Source organism: Hemiscyllium ocellatum, chromosome 19 (genome assembly GCF_020745735.1).
Source record: "Hemiscyllium ocellatum isolate sHemOce1 chromosome 19, sHemOce1.pat.X.cur, whole genome shotgun sequence".
Classification (NCBI taxonomy): Eukaryota; Metazoa; Chordata; class Chondrichthyes; order Orectolobiformes; family Hemiscylliidae; genus Hemiscyllium; species Hemiscyllium ocellatum.
Genome location: NC_083419.1, coordinates 5,251,751 through 5,274,547, shown reverse-complemented (window position 1 = coordinate 5,274,547; position 22,797 = coordinate 5,251,751). Strand labels below are relative to the sequence as shown.

Sequence of the window (22,797 nt, the reverse complement as noted above, 5' to 3'; positions counted from 1 at the left end):
TGTTGCAAGGATTTCTGCCTTCATCTTGCTGTCCCCTGCAATGGAGGTATTTACTGCTCCTAGGACCTTCAGCAATTTGTGCCAAATTTAAGCCCCAGCCCTTCCCAGGTCAAACCCTGTCAGAACTACCATTCACGATATGTTCCTGCACATTTCTGTGCTATGCTTGAAGCTTGGAGCTCTGAACTGTGTTCAACCTCCAATTACTCCTCTCAAATCCAATGGAAAATCTTAAAACCCATCTCACAAACATGTGTTGTAACTTAACAGTCTTGCATCAGTCTCTTCCATATAACTATATATATTTATTCTTTACATCTATTCTACTTTTGCAAATTTAAAAATAATTGGCAGTGAAAATAACTTGGAAGCTTCAATAGCTGTATTTATAAGCCAAGGCCCACAGCAAAGGAAATATAGGTCTGGATTATCTTACAAACATCCCAGAGACATTGGGGGGGGGGGGAGTGCCTGCTTTGTGCTACATTAAGCCTGCAATGGATTCCATCTGTTTGTCTGGGTCAGCATGAATTATGCAGGGAAATCTTCCAGAGGGATATTCTGTGCTGCTGTAGGCCCTGAGGAGAGGGAAAGCTATTGAAAGAGAAACAGCCCCTGAGAATAACAGTTGCTTCACTCTCCAAAGATGCTAAGTTACCACAGGTTAAGTCTGGGCCTTGATCTGGTGAGTACCTCTGTTGTATCTCAAAAGAGATGTCCAGTACTACCCTCGGGATGACCACCACCTTCCTCTTGTGGTCCCTTGAACCACTGAGTTCAGTGTAAAAGGCCAGTTCATACACTGGGTCACAATTCACATACAGTGGACTTTTGAGGGGGCCATTGACAGACCTCTGCAAGGAGGCGTGTCAGTGTATTCAAGATGGCTGGACGTGGTAGGTCTTACCACCCAATTTTCCCAATCTGTCACTTACTGTGTTGAAAGAGACAGTAAAGATCAAGATATGTTGAAAGAGTTGTACACCTTTATTTCTGAAGGGAGGAGAGCGGAATCATTGTTGACAACTTGATAAAATTACCGAGGAGGGAAAAAATCCAACCAATTTCAAGCTCAAAGTGAAGGAATGAGAGTTTAACTTACATTTTATAACCAACTTTTACCACACAACAACAACAAGAGGATGCGTTCCTCAAAATATAATGAGGAATGAACTAAGTAAGTACAAGTCAGATTATAGATTACAACTATAACTGTTTCTAGACAATTAGAAAGTACTGGTTCAAATACCATTTAGATTAAATATTCTGTAGTATATGGGTATGAAAATGTTGATACCCAGAACAGTATAATACCTCTCACTGTGATGATTAAAGATTATGGGGCACGGTGGCTCAGTGGTTAGCTATGGACCTAAATTCAATTCCAGCCTTAGGTGGCTGTCCATGTGGAGTTTACACATTCTCCCCTTGTCTGTGTGGTTTTCCTCCAGGTACTCCCACAGTCCAAAGATGTACTGGTAGTGGGTTAACCTTAGTAAATTGCCCTGTAGTGTCCAGGGTGTGCAGGCTAGGTGGATTAGCCATGGTAAACTTAGGGTTATAGGTCTGGGTGGGATATCTTCAGAGGGTCAGTGCAGACTCAATGGGCCGAATGGCCTCTTTCCACACTGTGAATTCTATGATTCTATTACATTATGAGAAAGAGAAAGACTCAGAGAAGGAAGAATCTTGGTTCCAACAGAGTCAGTCATGCTTCTGTAAAGCTACACACAGTTGCTAGGTGGCCTAAACATACATACAACATATTCAGTGGCTCTTCAGAACTAGAACCAATGAAAAAGAATAAGCAGTCACAAAGAAGTGGTCACCAACATAATTAAATGAACTAGACATCAAATAATGATGGAATGATTTGGTCTTTTGAACTTGTCCAATTTATGACAAAATAAATTTGATCTTCAAGTAGACACAGCTACCTACCCCATTGCTGTTGCCCAAGAGATGAGAATTTGTACATACCAAGATGAACAAGTTTGAGGAGATTAATCAGGGATTCTTTATTGTCATTCCAGTATTCCTGTAAATAGGATACTGGTGGATTTTTACAACATGACATCTCTATAGTTAGCTCAAAGCATTGTCCCCAAATATAGTTGAAGTCTTGCATTCCACCTAACAGAAAAAAATTTGAAAGGTTGATATTATTTCTTCATAACATATTCTGATAGTTATATTTGTTTCATATTTTTTTCTTAAAGACTGTTAAAGACTGACAAATGGTTAACAGATGACAAAAATAATTATGTGTACATATTATTCTGGGGACATATCACTGGTAATGGAAAATTGGCTTTGCTGTTGTAGTACATTAATGGAAAATGAATTAGGGATGGTGAATTGATGGGTCATCCAGTACTTCATTTACAATACCAAGTTCTAGTCAGTGTATACCAAGTTCTAATAAGTCATAACGAGTAACAATTTACAAGTAAGAGTCCCAGATTTAGCTGAGCTAGCTGATCTTAGCCCGTGGAAAAGCTATTAAAGGTGGCAAAATGCTCCATGTTAAGGAGGGGAAGTCTAGCAAGGTCCTCCTACTGATCACTATTCAAATCCTCCAGCTAGTGACAAGTCTAAATTCAGTTGTGATTTTCGCTCCTCCCATTCCTAAGTTGATAAAGTCAGATTTCTCAAAGAGGAATATTATTCTCTCAATCCTCTATAACTGTCCTGTGCATGTCTATTGAAACATACGGTTTTCCGGTCTCAGTCACCACAGGGGTATGAAAACAATGAAAGAGCACTCAATAATGTTGATAATTAAACTATATAGCAAAAGCACTGGATTTGCTGGAACTGTTGGGAATATCTGATCTCTGCCTTAACTCCATTTTACTGCCTGTCCCCATAACCCTAGAATATATTTCAAAAATGGGTCTACCTCAGCCTTGAATATATTCAATGACCTCATCTCCATTAGCTATCCAAACTACAGCATTCTAAAGGGTTCACGATTATCAGAAGAAATTCCTCCTCATCTCTTCTTAAGTAAGCAGGATGTTAATCTTAAATTAAAGAAGGAAGTATATATAAGGTATGGACAGGATAGATCAAGTGAATCTTAAGAAGAGTATAAAGGCAGTAGGAGTATACCTAGAAGGGAAATCAGGAGGGCAAAAAAGGGAACACAAGATAGCTTTGGCAAATTAGAATTAATGAGAATCAAAATATATTAAGGACAAAAGAGTAACTAGGGAGAGAATAGGGCCCCTGAAAGATCAGCAAGGCAGCCTTTGTGTGGAGCCGCAGAAAATGGGGGAGATACTAGATGAGTATTTTGCATCAGTATTTACTGTGGAAAAGGATATGGAAAATATAGAATGTAGGGAAATAAATGGTGACACCTTGCAAAATGTCCATATTACAGAGGTGGTGGTGCTGGATGTCTTGAAGCGCATAAAGGTGGATAAATCCCCAGGACCTGATCAGGTGTACCCTCGAACTCTGTGCAAAGCTAGAGAAGTGATTGCTGGGTGTCTTGCTGAGATATTTGTATCATCAATAGTCACAGGTGAGGTGCCGGAAGACTGGAGGTTGGCTAACGTGGTGCCACTGTTCAAGAAGGGCGGTAAAGACAAGCCAGGGAACTATAGACCAGTGAGCTGCCTCAGTGTGGGCAAGTTGGAGGGAATCCTGAGGGACAGGATGTACGTGTATTTGGAAAGGCAAGGACTGATTATGGATAGTCAACATGGCTTTGTGTGTGGGAAATCATGTCTCACAAACTTGATTGAGTTTTTTGGTGAAGTAACAAAGAGGATTGATGAGGGCAGAGCGGTAGATGTGATCTGCATGGACTTCAGTAAGGCATTCGGCAAGTTTCTCCATGGGAGACTGATTAGCAAGGCTAGATCTCATGGAATACAGGGAGAAGTAGCCATTTAGATATAGAACTGGCTCAAAAGGTAGAAGACAGGGTGGTGGTGGTGGAGGGTTGTTTTTCAGACTGGAGGCCTGTGACCAGTGGAGTGCCACAAGGATCGGTGCTGGGTCCTCTACTTTTTGTCTTTTACATAAATGGTTTGGATGCAAGCATAAGAGGTACAGTTAGTAAATTTTCAGATGACATGAAAATTGGAGGTTTAGTGGACAGCGAAGAAGGTTACCTCAGATTACAACAGGATCATGACCAGATGGGCCAATGGGCTGAGAAGTGGCAGACGGAGTTTAATTTAGATAAATGCGAGGTGCTGCATTTTGAGAAAGAAAATCTTAGCAGGACTTATACACTTAATGGTAAGGTCCTAGGGAGTGCTGCTGAACAAAAAAACTGGGGAGTGTAGGTTCATAGCTCCATGAAAGTGGAGTTACAGGTAGATAGGATAGTGAAGGCGGTGTTTAGTTTGCTTTCCTTTGTTGATCAGAGTATTGAGTACAGGAGTTGGGAGGTCATGTTGCGGCTGTACAGAACATTGGTTAGGCCACTGTTGGAATATTGAGAAATTCTGGTCTCCTTCCTATCGGAATGATGTTGTGAAACTTGAAAGGGTTCAGAAAGTATTTACAAGGATGTTGCCAGGGTTGGAGAATTTGAGCTTTAGGGAGAGGCTGAACAGGCTGGGGCTGTTTTCCCTGGAGCGTCGGAGACTGAGGGGCGACCTTATAGAGGTTTACAAAATTATGAGGGGCATGGATAGGATAAATAAACAAAGTCTTTTCCCTGGGGTTGGGTAGTCCAGAACTAGAGGGCATAGGTTTAGGGTGAGAGGCAAAAGATATAAAAGAAACCTAAGGGGCAATGTTTTTTACATAGAGGATGGTACGTGTATGGAATGAGCTGCCAGAGGATGTGCTGAAGGCTGGTACAATTGCAGCATTTAAGAGGCATTTGGATGGGTATATGAATAGGAAGGGTTTGGAGGGATATGGGCCGGGTGCTGGCAGGTGGGACTAGATTGGGTTGGGATATTTGGTTGGTATGGACGGGTTGGACCGAAGGGTCTGTTTCCATGCTGTACATCTCTATGACTCTACTGTCCCTTCGTTTTATAAATCCCCAAGGAAAACATTAATTCAGCTGTTAAAGCCTTCGCAGCATCTCAGATTTTTAAATATGTCTCAATCTTCTGTAATCCACTGAGTATTGGCTCAATCTGCCTTCATTAAAAGAACTTTTCTTCGTACCAGAAATCCACTAATGAACATTACCGTAACTGCCTCCAATGAAAGTAAATCCTTCCCTAAATACAGGGACCAATACACAGTACTCCAGGTGTGCTCTCACCAATTGCCCTGCACAATTGTAGCAAGATTCCCTTCCTTTAAAAGTTCCCCCACCTTGTATAAAAGTCAATATTCTGTTTGCAACTCGTTATTACAAGCTACCCATTTGTATTTCAGGGGTGAGGACATCCAGACGTGTTGGAGGAGTATGTTATAAGCGATTGCGTCAACTGCTGCAAGCTGATTGAGAAGTCATGGGGCAGGGGTAGATTGTGAACATCAATTCACTGCACCTTCATCCATTTTGAAAGGAATTCTACATCTTCAGCAACTACACCCATCTGAACTCTAATGCCTACAGGGAAGAACCGTTGCCGGACACTCACTTTCTGGATTCAGTCAAAGATCCATGAATTAACATCAGTGTCTTTCAGTTTGGAATTATTCTTCATTCTCCTGAATTTCCTTTCCTCACAGTGCTATTCTGTGCCATATTCAAGCCAGTTAGCCAGCTGAGTGAACTGACTTTCCCATTACATGAAACGGGGCTATAGAAATGCAAGTGTTGATTGTTATTGCTACACTGTGTCTGAGGATTCAATGGGAAGTTAGTTTTTTATCCCTACATCATTAAAACGTGATGACTACGAATGTTGGAACACAGCATGGTGCCCAGAGCAGCACCATGAAGCTAAAGGAGCATCCTGCCCTTTCCAGACAAATCAGGAGGTAAAAATGAGGGAAAAAACTCTTGTCAGGTTGCAGCCTCCAGTGATCACTGCTTAACTCATTCCTCATCCCAGGTAATGCCTGCTTAGCTGTGGGCAGATGGGTTTCCAAAACAAGTCTGGAAACCAGTTTAACAGCAGTCTCAAAACGCAGTCAAATTACATTTGAGCCTTTGCAAAACTACATTTATCACAGCTGTTTACTGGTTAGAAATAATCACCAAATTTGACTTTTTCATCCCATAGCGTTGAAGAGGGTTCTACTGGATTACAAAACAAAATTTATTTCTGAGTGATCTACAAGGGACAGATGTTTTGAAAAAGGACAAGAACTTTGACTTATACACCCCCCCCCACCACCCACCCAATAAATAAGCAGGTAATTAACCTGCATATCAGAGTTCTCCATCATGGTTCTTTATCATTAATTCCTACCCAGAATGAATACAATCACAATCTGATTTGTAAACAGTTAGCTACAAGGTTTACCTGAAAAATAATACCAATCAGCTCCATTGGTAATTCCATCCTTGAAATTTGGGGTGGTTTCACATTCATCCCCATAGTACATGGAGGCATGGCTGTAAGAATAATTCTTCGCAAGATGCACAAAGACATCATCATCAGGACACCTGCTGTAGCCAGAGTAATCTAAGGCTTTCACAGAGAGGGAGGAACTCCAGTTTAGTTATGAAGCTGAAGAAACCTCAAGAATAAACACAGTGATCTGTTTCAGACAATCGATGAGTGTCATGGAGTTAAAGCAATTAGACTGCAAACACATCATAGCAAATTCAAGGTTAAGTTTTAAGTTGGTGGACTTTAAAGCATAACTGAATGATCCGAGAAGTTGGAGGTTGATCAGGCAGTATGGGTGCAGAAATGCTGGGAATTACTCCTGATGTGGAGATGTTGGTGTAGGTCTGGGGCAGACAAAAGTTAAACATCACATAACATCAGGTTGTATACCAACAGGTTTATTTGGAAGTACAAGCTTTTGGAGTGCTGCTCCTTCGTCAGCTACCTGACAAAGGAGCAGCGCTCCGAAAGCTTGTACATCCAAGTAAACCTGTTGGTCTATAACCTGGTGTTACGTGATTTTAACTTGGAATTACTCTGACCACCAGATGGCGATGATGCTGTGGTCTTGCTTTACATTGTAGGTATTGGCTCAATTGGCACAATCTGCTCGTTCAACTTGGCTAATCCAACCCATTTCCATAATGTACTCTCAATTTCCTAAATGTATAAGATAGGATTTTGTCTGGGCAGTCCTACATCTGGCATAGTGGGCTCCCATCAACCAGGATTCTTTCTTCAGAACTGAAGAAATCACATTGGATCGGAAATATTCACTGTTTTTCCTCTCAACTTGCTGCCAAACCTGCTGAGTTTCTTTAGCATTCTCTCTCCAGCATTGTGTTGTGTACAGTACAGTATTGTGCTTTGGTTGTTACATGATGTGCTTTTTTTTCTTTAAATCACAGCCACCAACCAGCATCCTCACTGAGCCAAAGCATGAGGCATTTTGATAGTCAAGTGGTCACCAATTTGGATGTTTGGTAGCTGCCTCTTCTCTAACCATGCTTCAGGGTAAGCTCCAGTATGTCTTTGAAGCATTTTCTTTGTCCTTCCTTGGACTTCAGTCAACAGTGGAGAAAATATTACCTCTGATTCTTTGAAGTGGATTTACAGGGGTTTTGCCTGCATGCCTATGGAGAGGGCTTCATTAAGGAAAACACTTGCTGGTCTGTGCACAGCTAGGTTCAAGTCCAGGAGCACGTGGCATCATTGTGCACAGGACATGTTGAATCATGATAATAAACAACACTTTGGGGTTTCCATCTGTTGTGAGTGAGATACAGACACATTTTGCCTGTTCTACTACTGAGGCTGCGTTGGACCATCATTTAATGGCCGAGTGGTTTTACTACTGAACTACTAATCCAGAAACCCAGATAATGTTTTGGAGACTTGGGTGTAAATCCTGCAATGGCAGATTGTGGAATCTAAATTGAATAAAAGTCTGAATTTGAGAGTCTAATGATGATCATGAAACCATTGCCAATTGTTAGGAAAAACCCATCTGGTTCACAAATATCTTTTAGGGGAGGCAATTGCCCTTACCTGGTCTGGCCTACATGTGACTCCAGACCCACAGCAATGTGGATGACTCTGAGCTGCCCTCTGGGTAATTAGGGATGGGCAATAAAAGCTGGCTCAGAAGGCAACATCCACATTTATGAGTAAAAGAAAACGGGTCCCAGTCATGAATTAGAATATGATTATCACTTCAAAGCACAGAACTTTCCAAAAAAAAGTTCAAATAATTAATGCAGTAAAATGCAGTAATGTTAAATAGTAAACTTTAAATATCATAGAATAAATCTTCAGTATCTTTACACTGAGCAAGTGATCAACACAGTGTTAATAACTGTACAATTAATTTGCATCCTTTTCAAAAAGGTAATGTTTCAGCTACATTACCTGTTTGTATGTTGTCATATGGATAACTGGCTACAAGAGCCCCTCCATGCAAACTTGTAGATAGAACAAAGGTTTCATTCATTATCCACCTCATTATTGCTCTGGTTTCTGGTTCAAATCGTGCCGCATTTTTTTCAATCCAATCCATTATTGCACAGGTTTCCCTTTCTAGTAATAAAGTGTTATTTTCAAAGGCAGCAGGGAAGTTTCTATTCAAATCAACTTTCCTTTTATTGTATCTGAGTAAAGGAGTGGAAGATGAAAGCACCTTTTAGTCAAATACAGCAATATCAACACAATAAGACAAAGAACTGTGGATGCTGCAGGTCTTAAACAAAAACTGCTGGAAAAACTCAGCAGGTCGAGCAGCATCTGTGGAGAAAAAGCAGAGTTAACATTGAGTCTTAATCAGAATTGATAGCAGGAGGAAAACATGGCATTTAGTGTCATTGAGTGAGATGTACAGCATGGAAACAGCCCCTTTAGTCCAACTTGTCCATGCTGACCAGATATCCCAAATTAATCTAGTCCCATTTGGCCCTTATCCCTCTAACCATTTCTATTCACGTACATATCCAAATACCTTTTGAATGTTGTCATTGTACCAGCCTTTCTTCCATTGACTCAATCTATACTTCCCACTGCCTTGGGAAAGCAGCCAACATAATCACAGACCCCTCCCACCCGGTTTTGCTCTCTTCCATTGGGCAGAAGATACAAAAGTTTGAAAACACATACCAACAGATTCAAGAACAGCTTCTTCCCCGCTGTTATCAGACTTATGGACAGACCTCTCATATGAGAGTTGATCTTTCTCTGCATCTTGTTTGCAGCTGGAACACTATTTTGTATTCTGTTCTTTAACCCTGATATATTTATGTAGGGTCTGATTTGTCTGGTTAGAATGCAAAACAATAATTTTCACTGTATTTTGGTACATGTGACAATAATAAATTAAATCAAATCTTGTGTCCTGGCCTACTACAAAAGATCCTTTTATCTGTCCAGCCCTTTCATATTTGTGTCTCTGGGCTCGACTCCACCTATCCACTCACCTCTCCTCACTCACTCTTTAATCCCCTCACCCCCCCCAAAAAAAGCAAGCGAACACACACTCCCCTGTCTTCAGCATATGTACCACCTTTTCCCAGCTGCTGAGTTCTGAAGCGTCACTGGACTCGAAATGTTAACTCTGCTTTTTCTCCAAAGATGCTACCAGACCTGCTGAGTTGCTCCAGCAATTTCAGTTTCTGTTACAGCACTATCGATTCCTTCTGCACAAATTGTATCAGTTGTAGAGTTAAAAACATTTTAATTTTCAACAAGATCAATTGAGTTCCTTCATTTCAGTTTTGAAATTGCCATAAAATGTCGCCTCCCAACAGAAATAGACAACTTCACACAACTGAGAAACCACAGTGATTTTTCAATAAGTTATCAATCTCAAATGAAAATCATAGAAATAAAACAAAACAGTGATTGAAGCAGATTATTTAAGACATCACTTATTGCCAGTTTCTAATGGAGAATAGATCATAGTGTTAAGAAGATCAATTAAGTTTCCTCAATATAACTGAAACAATTATTCAATTGGGAAAGTACACCAGTCTTGTCTAGATTGATTCGAACCTAGACAGAAACTTACTGAAAAGAAATTGAATTTACATTAGTCAATTTTCACATGACTTTGTAGGAAGGCAAAGTAATAAAATGCATCTTTCCACATGTGACTCTTTCCTGCTTGTGTTCCCTTTGATTACTTGACTGAAACCTTCAAGACTTGCATTGGGTTAATTTCTACAATCTTACTCATGTCAATAGTGTACATTCTTGTACGATTATATGGGAGGTGGCCAATTAAAGGAGCACCTCTATGTTCGCCAACCAGTTGGGAACCACAGTCGGGGATCAAAGTCAGGAGTTCAGGGTAGTGTAGTCCATTGGCAGCAGCTATAGTGTGATCAGGAGGGAATGATGCCGACACCCAGCCAGTGGAAATCTGTGACGCTTGTGAACATACATCTCCACAACCTCCACACCAAACAGGGTGAACACAGCAGTCCCAGTTTTTTTCTTGCCTGTATCATTTAAAGCCACCACAAAAGCAAAGCTCTGCATATGCTGGAAGTCTGAAATAATTTAAAAAAAGAAAACAAAGCTGGCAAGCCTCAGTAGGTCAGGAAGCATCTGCAAAGAGAGACCCAGTTAACGTCTCAGGTCAATGGCCTGAACAAGGTGGATTGTTAATTAAGATCACAGAGTTATCAACCAGAAAGGTTAATCCTGTTTCTGCTTGACCTGTTGAGCTTTTCCACGTTTTCATTTATTTCAAGCTGTTTATTTGCACCACAACACAGCTTGTTGAGTATGTCCTGCACATGTGCACAAACAGAAAGGGAGAGATTCTTCTCAAGTGTGGCTTGTGTCTTGTCACATTGTTTTCAATTGGAAATTAATATTTACAATGCAGTCAGAAAGTGGTCATTGGTGAGAAACTGAAAACAGAACCCTGTTCAGATTGACTGTTCCCAAAAATGTTAAATCTCATTCACCTGTAATGCTGCCACCAGCAATGCAGTCTAACTTCAAGTGAAAACACAGCCTGGGGGTTGCATGACTCTTCCAGAATTAGACTCCACTCAGTTAAACGGCCACTAAAGCGCTCTCTTAATTGTCTTATTGATTTGCCGACCACTGGTCGTGTCCCTATCTCTAAGCCAGGAGGCCCAGGTTAAGGTTTCACCTACTCCAGAGGTGCGTAATAACATCTCTAAACAGGTCCTACCTAACAATGTTACTTTGCTGCTGTGCCACCAGCCCTGGCAACCAGGCGAGACACCAAAACACAGTGGGAAACCTGTCCACCAATTTCCTAAACCTAACACCCCAAATTTCCCTACCTTCAAAACCAGCTCTGTTTCCTCAACCCCACTTTGCCTACCTCCAACACCAGTTCTATTTCTCAATTTCCCCTCTCCCTATCTCCAAAACCAGCTCCGCTGGACCTGGAGAATTCCAGCAGGCCTTGTATTATTTTTCACTCTGGGGGATGCTCAATGCTGCAGTTGTCCAAGTCTCTCATTCCTCCAATTCCATCTTTGTATTTCAGTCCTCTGTGGGTTTGTGGTTCTGAAGTTTAGCATTTGCTCTTTGCCAGTTTCTATACTTGTCCCATTGACCTTTTTTCTTTGCCCATACACAAGTTTATCACAAATTCTTTACACCTCTCAAAGAACTATTCCTCAGCTTTCCAATGGTAAGAGCCTGATCTGACACAGCAGAAATTCAGAGTTTAAGATTTCAAAAAGTTAGTGAGAACTGGGCTGAAGAGAGATAATATCTGAACACAACGGAAACAGTATGGTCAAAAGAGCAAAAAATGCTGCTTCCTCAAGGAGGAAATACGAAACAAAATTAAAAATGAAGAAGTTAATTTAAATTAACAGTGCAGTGCAAATAATTTGAAATATTTTAGAAAAATAAAATGAATGGATAGAAAGTAGAAATACTAAAATTGGCTGGTTGATCTATTAAAGGTTGAAATTCTCTGTTCACTTGTGGGACATGTTGTGTCACTGACTGGTCAGCATGTATTGCCCATCTCTAATTGCCTTTGAATGGAGTGGCTTGCTCTGCCATTTCAGAGGGCAAATGAGAGTCAACCACATTACCGTGGGGTTGGAGTCACATGTAGACCAAACCAGGTAAGGATGGCAGATTTCCTTCCCTGAAGGACATTAGTGAGCTAGATAGGTTTTTCCAACAATTGAAAGTAGTTTAATGGTCATCAGTAGAATCTTAATTTTAGTATTATTGAATTCAAATTCACCATCAAATCTATAGGATTCGAACCCAGGACCCCAGAACATTACCTGAGTTTCTGGATTAATAGTGGAGCAATAATACCACAGGGCCATTACCCTGCTTGCCCTCTCCCCCAACCCAATATGAGGAGTAGGCGTAGGCAATTCAGTCCTTTGATCCTGCTCCACCATTCAATATGAATTATTATTATTCAATAATTCACAGCACCAGAGACCCGCGTTCAATTCCCGCCTCAGGCGACTGACTGTGTGGAGTTTGCACATTCTCCCCGTGTCTGTGTGGGTTTCCTCCGGGTGCTCCAGTTTCCTCCCACAGTCCAAAAATATGCAGGTTAGGTGAATTGGCCTTGCTAAATTGCCCGTAGTGTTAGGTTAAGGGGTAAATGTAGGGGAATGGGTCTGGGTGGGTTGTGCTTCGGCGGGTCGGTGTGGACTTGTTGGGCCGAAGGGCCTGTTTCCACACTGTAAGTAATGTAAATGATCATAGCTGATCATCCAACCCCTAAGAACAATATCTAATTCCTTCTTGAAAACAGTCAACACTTTGGTCTCCACCGTGTTCTGCAACAGATAATTCCACAGGCTCCCCACTTTTGCTGAAGAAATTTATCCCCATTTTCGCCCTAACTGGCATATCCTGTATCCTTAGGCTATTGCAGAATTGACCATGATTATTGGATTCATGGACCTATCAGAAATGCTGGAAAGACTGCAGTCCACAGTGTTACATTGTGAAATGGTGTGTGTACACAATCACATTTATAACCCCATCTCAAAGAAGACGGAGGTCAAACAGGGTTATGTCAATGCATCAAATCTCCTCTTCATTATCTTTGCTTCAATACTGTACTCCACCTCCAGCAAATTACCCACACACATTGACAGAAAATATAAAACTGACAAGAAACTATTCAACCTTCATCATCTTCAATTCAAAACCAGAGTGACCCAACCCCACAAAGTCACTGATCTTCATTATGCAGACAGAGCTTGTGTGTGACCACTCAAACTGAACTCCAGGTCATTGCTAACTCCTTCTTCAAAGCAGATGGGAACGTGGTCCTTTTCTCAAACACCCAGAAAACTAAGGCTCTCTACCAACCAGCTGCTCCAGTACAACACCTCCCCCTGTCAATTAGTATCAACACAGAGATCCTAGAAAATGCGGACCATTTTGCAAACCTGCTTGGAGTGAAGTTAAACCTAGATAAAGAAAGGCATCATGCCTCCAGGGTCTCAAACCCAAGAGTTAGTAGCATAGGCAACATTTTCTTCCAGCTATACCCTCCTTTGAAGACATTCAGCTCATCTTTCTGGTGTAATTTCCATTTTAATCTTTCACCTTATTCCAACACCTTTCAATTGCTAAGGAGTGTGTCAAACTGGACTCAAAACTTGTAACTGTTTGTCTCCACAGATGCTGCCACATTTTGTTTCAGATGTGTGAAAGATGTTTCAGACCTGCTGAATTTCTTCAGCACACTTTGTTTCAGATTCCAGGATCTGCAGAGTTTTGCCTGTATCAGAGACCAAGGTCATGGTTTACAGCACAGCCGGGATCCCATGTTCTTACAGATTTTTGGACTTGGACAACATCAAGCAGGCAGGTCAAATCATTTGGCGATACAAAGACGGTGGTGGTGTAAGATCCTTCAAAGTCAAAGAAAAAGGTTGCCAACAGCAGCACTCTCTCCCAAGCCAACATTTCAATAACAAGGGGCAAATCATTCAAAACCAACTCCACCGTGTGGGACATGTCCTGTCCCTCATATACTCAACACCAAACTCAAAGCAACCATTCTACTCTGAACTCAGATGTGGAAGGAGACAACCAAGAGGACAGTGGAACCACTTTAAAACACTGAAGCAGCTAAATGTCTCCATCAACATGAGAGTCTGTCTGGGGACTAACCAAAATGGGGAGCGTTGATCGAATAAGGCATCAAACACAAGACATCAACGATGTGGAGGTGCCAGTGTTGGACTGGGGTGGACAAAGTTAAAAATCACACAACACCAGGTTACAATCTAACAGGTTTATTTGAAAGCACTAGCTTTTGGAGTGCTGCTCCTTCTTCAGGAGGCTAGTGGGGCTTGATCATAGGATATAATTTATCAAAAAATGCACAACTGATGCAGTGTATTAGACAATCGAATACAGAACAAGTGGTAATTTTCCCTCATCTTCTGTCAGTTTTAATTATGAATTATGCACGCAAGACAAAAAGCTTTGTGTTTTTTTTAAGCTTTACTCAAGTTGGGTACAACCGAATGACTATTTGGTCTTTGTTTAGTTAAAGATGTTGTTTCACCATTTTGTCATGCCTATTGGGATTATGGGTAACAGATTTCCTGAAGGATAGTCTGCTTGCTGAGCTTTCCTGGGCCCTTGCATGTAACATTCTGCTTAAGGAGGTGGTTTGCTTTGTAGAGTTTTGAAAGCTAAGCTCATTCAACAAAAGATGAAAATATAAAATGCCCCATGTGCACCTGTGTACAAATTGCATTGCTATATTGGTGATTGTGATCTGCTTCCTGTTGCAATGATTAAAGTGTTGTCTATCATGTTGTTTGCATCCATGACCAGCTGGGTTATTTCCTCAGGGCTGAAACTGGCATTTGTGCAACTTATTGACAACTATTGTTAGATCTGGCTTGCAACTGTGAGATTTACTCCACTCCAACTTTGTGTCTCTTTTCAAATCTTGTAATGGCGGAGTGGACACAGCAAGGTCAGGAGTGAGATGACCACAGTATACAGCAAGTATCAGTAGAGTCAGCACTAGCAGCACATTTGTAGGATCCACAACTTTTGTAAAAGCTTTGAAGTTTTTTTTTGCAGATCAGGTGATACTCCTTCACTACCGAACACCTAATTCAATCCAGCTTTTGCTGAACAAGCACTTATCTTTAGGGTGAGGTTACATTCTCCAAGGCATGAAAGTCACGTGACAAGTTTGCTTTCAGCACAACCAATGTTCGATGTGCCTTCACCTCCTCAGTGTAGATGAAATCATGTTCTGACACACTTGTTATTGAACTGACTGCAAAGTTAGAGTACCACATTTTGAAGTCTAATGCGAGTGGAGAATGCAAGAAATAGGAGCAGGAGTTGGCCATTTGGCCCCTCAAACCTATCCCACCATTCATGGCTAATCTGCCCCATGGTTTGAACTCCTCTTTCATTCCAGATCATGATGTGGAGCTGCCTTCCAACTTTGTTCATTCTAGGTCAGAGCATCAATTTCCCAATACACCAAACCTTATTTTAACCAGCACTCATTATACACTGGAAAAATTACATAGTCAATTCTGCTATGATGTGGTGGTTCAGTTCTCGTACAACCCAGTATTAAGAAAATCATGTAATGACAGCACCATTTAACTAATGGGGCCAGAATCCAGTTACAACCAATACACACTTTAAAAGTTCACATTATAGAAACAGTGTCACCAAATTGTAAATCATATTTTCGTGAATTTGAATTAATGAAACATTATAATAGAATGACCTGTACCTCAAATACCAGAAGTTTATGGCATTCTGTCTTTATATATATAAAAATGTATTTACCTCAATGTAAATGTATCTGTTCAATCAAATGGCTACACGAAATATCAACAGTTGATTCAATTTAGAGTCAATTTCTCCTTAAATACCATGATCTACCCGAATATTCAGGAGGGTTTGAGTGAGAAGGCTCTGTTCCTGGAAGGTTTATTTGATGAATGATGATTTATTGGTACTTGTACTCTGGTCAGCAGCACAGTAACATACAATGAACATCTCCAACTGAATAAAAAGATAAAGCTGAAAGAAAGTCCAACTTTGCTGTGTATCAGCTGACTAATAATACGTGCACTGCCAACCCTCCCTCCAGACCCACCAATGGTGGAGTTGTCATTCTTCAAATGCCAAGGTTACTGGGCCCATCTTGCCAACAGGCTGACGATGCCAAGTCCTACACTGGACCCACACCACCTTACCCTCTCTCCACTTTCTCTTTGCCCCTCCTCCCCCAGCCAGGAGGCTGGAGTTCCACTGGCACTGCTGCCTTCCTGATAAGCAGGAGACTGACTCTGGGCCGACCACAACCAGGAGCTGCTGCTACCACCACCATGCTGATAAACAGGAGCCACTGCTCCAGGCCCACCACAACCAGAAATCCCTGGCTCTGCCACCAGGCCATCACCTTGCCAAAACTCTCACTCCAGCTGCTCTCCTCCTCAATGTCACCTTCTCTGCAGCCAGGAGGAAGAAAAAAAACAAACAAAAAGGGTGATGACTGAAGGAAGTGGCTGCCTGGTGCAGATGGACCCAGGACACTGAACAATGGCTACCTCACAGGCACTGCCATCTTGGAAGGCAAAATTGCATTATTCAAAGAGATTTATGTTGTAAGTAAAGTGATGCAAATACCCCCTGCATTAAGTTTCTATTAGTGTTATGTTTTGACATTGGATTATGTAGACCTCTTGATTGTCTGGAGTGTTTGATCAAGCAGCACATTCCTGCACCCATTATGCCAGTGAGCAAAACATTCCCTATATTTCAAAAATAAAAATCTTACCTCTTGAAATATTTTGTGACCTACCCTCCACAACTCTTTGGAATATAGAATTCCAGACAGTCAAATTCCTTCACATCTGTTTAAAAACTAAATTTGGAAGTGCAAGTGTTGGACTGGGATGGACAAAGTTAAAAATCACACCAGGTTATAGTCCAATGGTTATTTGGAAGCACAAGCTTTCAGAGCACTGCTCCACTAGCTATCTGATGAAGGAGCAGTGCTCTGAAAGCTAGCACTTCCAAATAAATGTGTTGGACTATAACCTGTTGTGATTTTTAGCTTTATAAAATACAGGCACTATAAGGTTTCTGTCAGCTGTCTGTATTGGAGGTCAAAATTCAGTGTCCAGCACCTTTCACCTTCACTCTAATCACTTAACGTTATTGTCAGGTAGTTCAGTTTGATGACAATTGGCTCCTCACCTGCCCCTTTAGCTGGTTGCAACAAGTTTAATTTGAAAACAATTACTTCCCATGTGGATATCTTACTCCTCCTAATGAGACATTTAACTAGGCCTTTTTATTTAGAATGCATTTATTGGTTACTAAACGCAAGGATAAACAACAACAATACATCTACATACAGATTAGGAAAAGGAAGGGAGTCCAAAGAGTTTAAAAAGTGAAATAAGAAACAAATCATTCTTCATGAGTAAAGAATATTGAGAGATTGATTAAGGCCAATGGGACAGGTTCATCCCCAGCTTTGTCAACATCATTAAGGCCAATTGAACACTGAAGTTTCCTTCTCTGATGTGATGGCAATGGTAATCACCATTGTTGATATACGACTGGAAGCACATTAGAGATTGTGATGCACATGCAACACTTTGCTGATGCCAGTGAAGTGGGCATTAAACAATTCAAGGATATTGCTGGCATATTCAGGAGTAGTGAATTGGATTGCAATCGTGTGCAGATTTGTTGCATCGTGGAGACTGCTCAGTTGTTCCATTTTCCATGAGAATCACCATGTGAAGCAGCTTTTGTTATTGTGTCTGAGCAAGACTGCAGCTTTCAAAGTTCCTAAAACTTCGAGCTTTGTGATTGTTTAGGGAATATTTTCACATTCTGGCCATGGATAAAATGGGTCAATCTTGTTTGATTAATTTGACTCATGACATCAGCAGGTACTTCTGTATGTGAGAGCTACCACAGAGGGGGGGCTCGAGGAAGGCGGGCACGTGATTATCTGCTGCTCACCTCCTGATGCTCTGTGGCCCTCCCCTGCTCTAACCAGCTCCAGGCATACTCCAGGAGCTACTGTGCTAGCACCATATTTAAAGCCCAGCTGAGCACTACCTCAATGCTGCCAGCCCTTCACAGCATGGGAGGACAGCCAAGGACAATTGGCATCAGTGAAATTTCTTTGGAAACAGAATGGCACAAGCATGAATGTTCTGCCTCTTAACATCAACTCGATTGTCACTGAAACTTCAGCAATGAGAAAGAAACTACATCCTTAGCACCATACCATGCTGGAGCCTGAAACAGACGCTGCAAATCAAAACAAACAAATGTCTGTGATAGAGCCCTGTCTGAAGGAGTGCACTTTTTCCCAATGCCCAGTAGAGGATAGCATTGCTCAACTCAGTATCACATGATGGGAAGTCTTCAGTGACAAAGTTAATGTTTGCTTTTTCCTTTTCCCATTGTTCAGCTAAAACAGAAAAGCTGTGTTTGCTTCTGGAAACAAACAGGCTCCTTGCATTTTTACCAAATTATGAGTAAACAAATGATGACCTTAGCCACCGCACATCTGTCTACTGAAGTCATAGAGTCAGATGTACAGCATGGAAACAGACCCTTCGGTCCAACCTGTCCATGCTGACTAGATATTCCAACCCAATCTAGTCCCACTCGCCAGCACCAGCCCATATCCCTCCAAACCTTCCTATTCATATACCCATCCAAATGCCTTTTAAATGTTGCAATTGTACCAGCCTCCACCACTTCCTCTGGCAGCTCATTCCATACATGTACCACCCTCTGCGTGAAAAAATTGCCCTTTAGGTCTTTTATATCTTTCCCCTCTCACCCTAAACCTATGCCCTCTAGTTCTGGACTCCCCAACTCCAGATAAAAGACTGTCTATTTATCCTATCCATGCCCCTCATGATCTTATAAACCTCTATGAGGTCATCCCTCAGCCTCTAATGCTTCAGGGAAAACAGTTCCAGCCTGTTCAGCCTCTCCCTGTAGCTCAAATCCTCCAACCCTGTCAACATCCTTGTAAATCTTTTCTGAATCCTTTCAAGTTTCACAACATCTTTCCAATAGGAAGGAGATCAGAATTGCACGCAATATTCCAACAGTGGCCTAACCAATGTCCTGTACAGTCGCAACATGACCTTCCAACTCCTGTACTTAATGCTGTGACCAATAAAGGAAAGCATAGCAAATACCTTCATTATCCGATCTACCTGCGACTCCACTTTCAAGGAGCTATGAACCTGCACTCCAAGATCTCTTGGTTCACCAACACTCCCTAGAACCTCACCATTAAGTGTATAAGTCTTGTCTGGCTAACACCTCCTGATTTTGAATTAGTGGTGCTGGAAGAGCACAGCAGTTCAGGCAGCATCCAAGGAGCAGCGATATCGACGTTTCGGGCAAAAGCCCTTCATCAGGAATAAAGGCAGTGAGCCTGAAGCGTGGAGAGATAAGCGAAAGAAGGGTGGGGATGGGGAGAAAGTAGCATAGAGTACAATGAGTGAGTGGGGGAAGGGATGAAGGTGATAGGTCAGGGAGGAGAGGGTGGAGTGGATAGGTGGGAAAGGAGATAGGCAGGTAGGACAAGTCCAGACAAGTCATGGGGACAGTGCTGAGCTGGAAGTTTGAAACTAGGGTGAGGTGCGGGAAGGGGTAATGAGGAAACTGTTGAAGTCCACATTGATGCCCTGGGGTTGAAATGTTCCGAGGTGGAAGATGAGGCGTTCTTCCTCCAGGCATCTGGTGGTGAGGGAGCGGCAGTGAAGGAGGCCCAGGACCTCCATGTCCTCAGCAGAGTGGGAGGGGGAGTTGAAATGTTGGACTACAGGGTGATGTAGTTGATTGGTGCGGGTGTCCCCAAGATGTTCCCTATTTCCCCTGCCACCACAGGAACTGTAAAACCTGCGCCCACACCTCCTCCCTCACCTCTATCCAAGGCCCTAAAGGAGCCTTCCACATCCAAAGTTTTACCTGCACATCCACTAATATCATTTATTGTATCCGTTGCTCCCGGTGTGGTCTCCTCTACATTGGGGAGACTGGGCGCCTCCTAGCAGAGCGCTTTAGGGAACATCTCCGGGACACCCGCACCAATCAACCACACCGCCCCCCCCCCGTGGCCCAACATTTCAACTCCCCCTCCCACTCTGCCGAGGACATGGAGGTCCTGGGCCTCCTTCACCGCCGCTCCCTCACCACCAGACGCCTGGAGGAAGAACGCCTCATCTTCCGCCTCGGAACACTTCAACCCCAAGGCAAAAATGTGGACTTCAACAGTTTTCTCATTTCCCCTTCCCCCACCTCACCCTAGTTCCAAACTTCCAGCTCAGCACTGTCCCCATGACTTGTCCAGACTTGTCCTACCTGCCTATCTCCTTTTCCACCTATCCACTCCACCCTCTCCTCCCTGACCTATCACCTTCATCCCCTCCCCCACTCACCCATTGGACTCTATGCTACTCTCTCCCCACCCCCACCCTCCTCTAGCTTATCTCTCCACGCTTCAGGCTCTCTGCCTTTATTCCTGATGAAGGGCTTTTGCCCGAAATGTTGATTTCGCTGCTCCTTGGATGCTGCCTGAACTGCTGTGCTCTTCCAGCACCACTAATCCAGAATCTGGTTTCCAGCATCTGCAGTCATTGTTTTACCTCGTTGATTTTAACATCTCCTGATGCTGAACTAATCCCTGGACCCAAGAACAGACCCACTCTCTGGCCTGTAACAATATGGAACGGCCAAGCAAGACTGCTCAAGTAGCCAACAAGCCATTTCTAAACCTCCTGGACAGATGTTCCTTACTGAATAGGCAAAAGTAAGGACTGCAGGTGCTGTAAACCAGAGTTTAGATCAGAATGGTGCTGGAAAAGCACAGTAGGTCAGGCAGCATCTGAGGAGCAGGAACAATCGACATTTCAGGCAAAAGCCTTTCCTGATGAAGAGCTGTTGCCTGAAACATCGATTTTCCTTCTCCTTGGATGGTCCTTTACTGACTGCTGCAGGACCCATCCAACTGACAACAGCCCCCTGGACTTAACCAAGCACTGATCCTTAGTCTGAGACTAAGTCTGAGGAAGGACATTCTTGCTATTGAGGGAGGCCAGCGAAGGTTCACCAGACTGATTCCAGAGATGGCAGAAATGACACATGAGGAAAGACTGAATCAACTGGGCTTGTACTAGCTGGAATTTAGAAGGTAAAAGCAATGACTGCAGATGCTGGAAACCAGATACCTGGAATTTAGAAGAGTGAGTGGAGATTCTCTGATGGGATTGGACAGGCTAGATGTGGGAAGAATGTTCCTGATGTGGGGGGGTGGGGGAGTCTAGAACTAGGGGTCACAGTCTAAGAATAAAAGGGGGTAAGCCATTCAGGACTAAGTTGAGGAAGAATTTCTTCACTCATTTGTGAACCTGTGGAAGCCAGTTCATTAGATATATTCCAGAGGAAGTGGGTGTTGCTATTGCTGAAGGGATTGTGGGATACAGAGAGAAAGCAGGATGGCTTACTTCAAACTGCATGATCAGTAGTGGTGGTGAATGGTTTTGAATAGTGGTGCAGGCTTGAAGGGCCGAATGGCCTACTCCTGCACCTATTTTTGTTGGACAACAGTACCGAAGCTGTAAGTTCTGATTGAAGCAATGTGAGAACAAGAGAAGGCAAGGAGACAAAAGCAGAAACTGGAGAAACTCAGCAGCTGTGGCAGCATCTGTAGAGAGAGACAGAGTTAATGTTTCAAAGATCAGGAGGGATGCAGTAGGACACAAATTAGATGGTGAGTGAGTGAGTGCTGAAAGAACAAGCAAAAAGCTCTAGGATCCACTGTGATGTGATCTGGGAGATGGGAGCTCGTTCCTGGCTGCAGGACTGCACAGTGGAGTCACTGAGCTCCAAGGTACTGTTTGAGAGAGAGTCAGAGACATGCCACAGTAATGGGGAGGCTGCTGCCTGTCCAATGCCAACCTGCGGATGAAGAATCCAGGCAGCCCCATCCCATGGAGCATGCTCAGAGATACCGGCCAAGCTGGAGCTGCAGGTCCCAAGCACCTGCTCAGACATCCATGTCACGGTTTTCAACTTGTGGAAGAGAATAGGAAATTGCAATCATAGAAATGGAAAGCAGGTAAGATTAAGATGGGGGCACATATGGATAAATGTTATGCTAGTCATATTCATAAAATCCCTACACAGTGTGCAAACAGGCCATTTGGCCCAATAAGTCCACATTGACCCTCAATATTCTACCCATTGAGCATGGCCAATTCACCTAACCTGCACATCTTTGGAGGAAACTGGAGCACCTGGAGGAAACCCATGCAGACATGGGGAGAATGTACAAACTCCACACAGACAATCGCCTGAGGCTGGAATCGAATCTGGGTCTCCCGGTGCTGAGAGACAGCAGTGCTCACCACTGAGCCACCTTGCCCACCACTAATGAGGGTCAGCAGAAGATTGAAGTAATATTCAAATGTACAGTTGTGACATCAGGCCACACAAAGGCAATGGGCCAAGTGCTAGAAAAAGGGATTTGAATCATGAAGTCATTGTTTTCGACTGACCCTGACTCAATGGGCTGAAGGATCTTTTCCTAAGCTGTAAACATCTGACTATAACTCACAGGATCCATTAAAACCATGAGTTTTCCCATTGATATTCAGTATCTCATTTTCCTGATCAGACTAGATTTTCTCCAAGTGAATTTTCATTGTTGGTGTCACTAAGCAATTGAGAAGATTTCACGCATTGTTTCAAATCCCATCCTGACAGAGTCACTGTAGTGACTGAAGATGAA

At 42.6% G+C, this 22,797-nt stretch overlaps 1 protein-coding gene across 1 annotated transcript in view; it reads right to left on the bottom strand.

Moving 5' to 3' along the window:
- The window catches only part of LOC132824844 (carboxypeptidase M-like), an 81,422-nt gene that overhangs the window by 11,567 nt on the left and 47,058 nt on the right, over nucleotides 1-22,797 (bottom strand). Inside the window, exons 5-7 of the mRNA XM_060839621.1 lie at nucleotides 8,400-8,638; nucleotides 6,402-6,569; nucleotides 1,981-2,133 (exon numbers count right to left, since the gene is read on the bottom strand). Coding sequence (XP_060695604.1) covers nucleotides 1,981-2,133; nucleotides 6,402-6,569; nucleotides 8,400-8,638 — 560 coding nt within the window. The remainder of the gene's footprint in view (nucleotides 1-1,980; nucleotides 2,134-6,401; nucleotides 6,570-8,399; nucleotides 8,639-22,797) is intronic.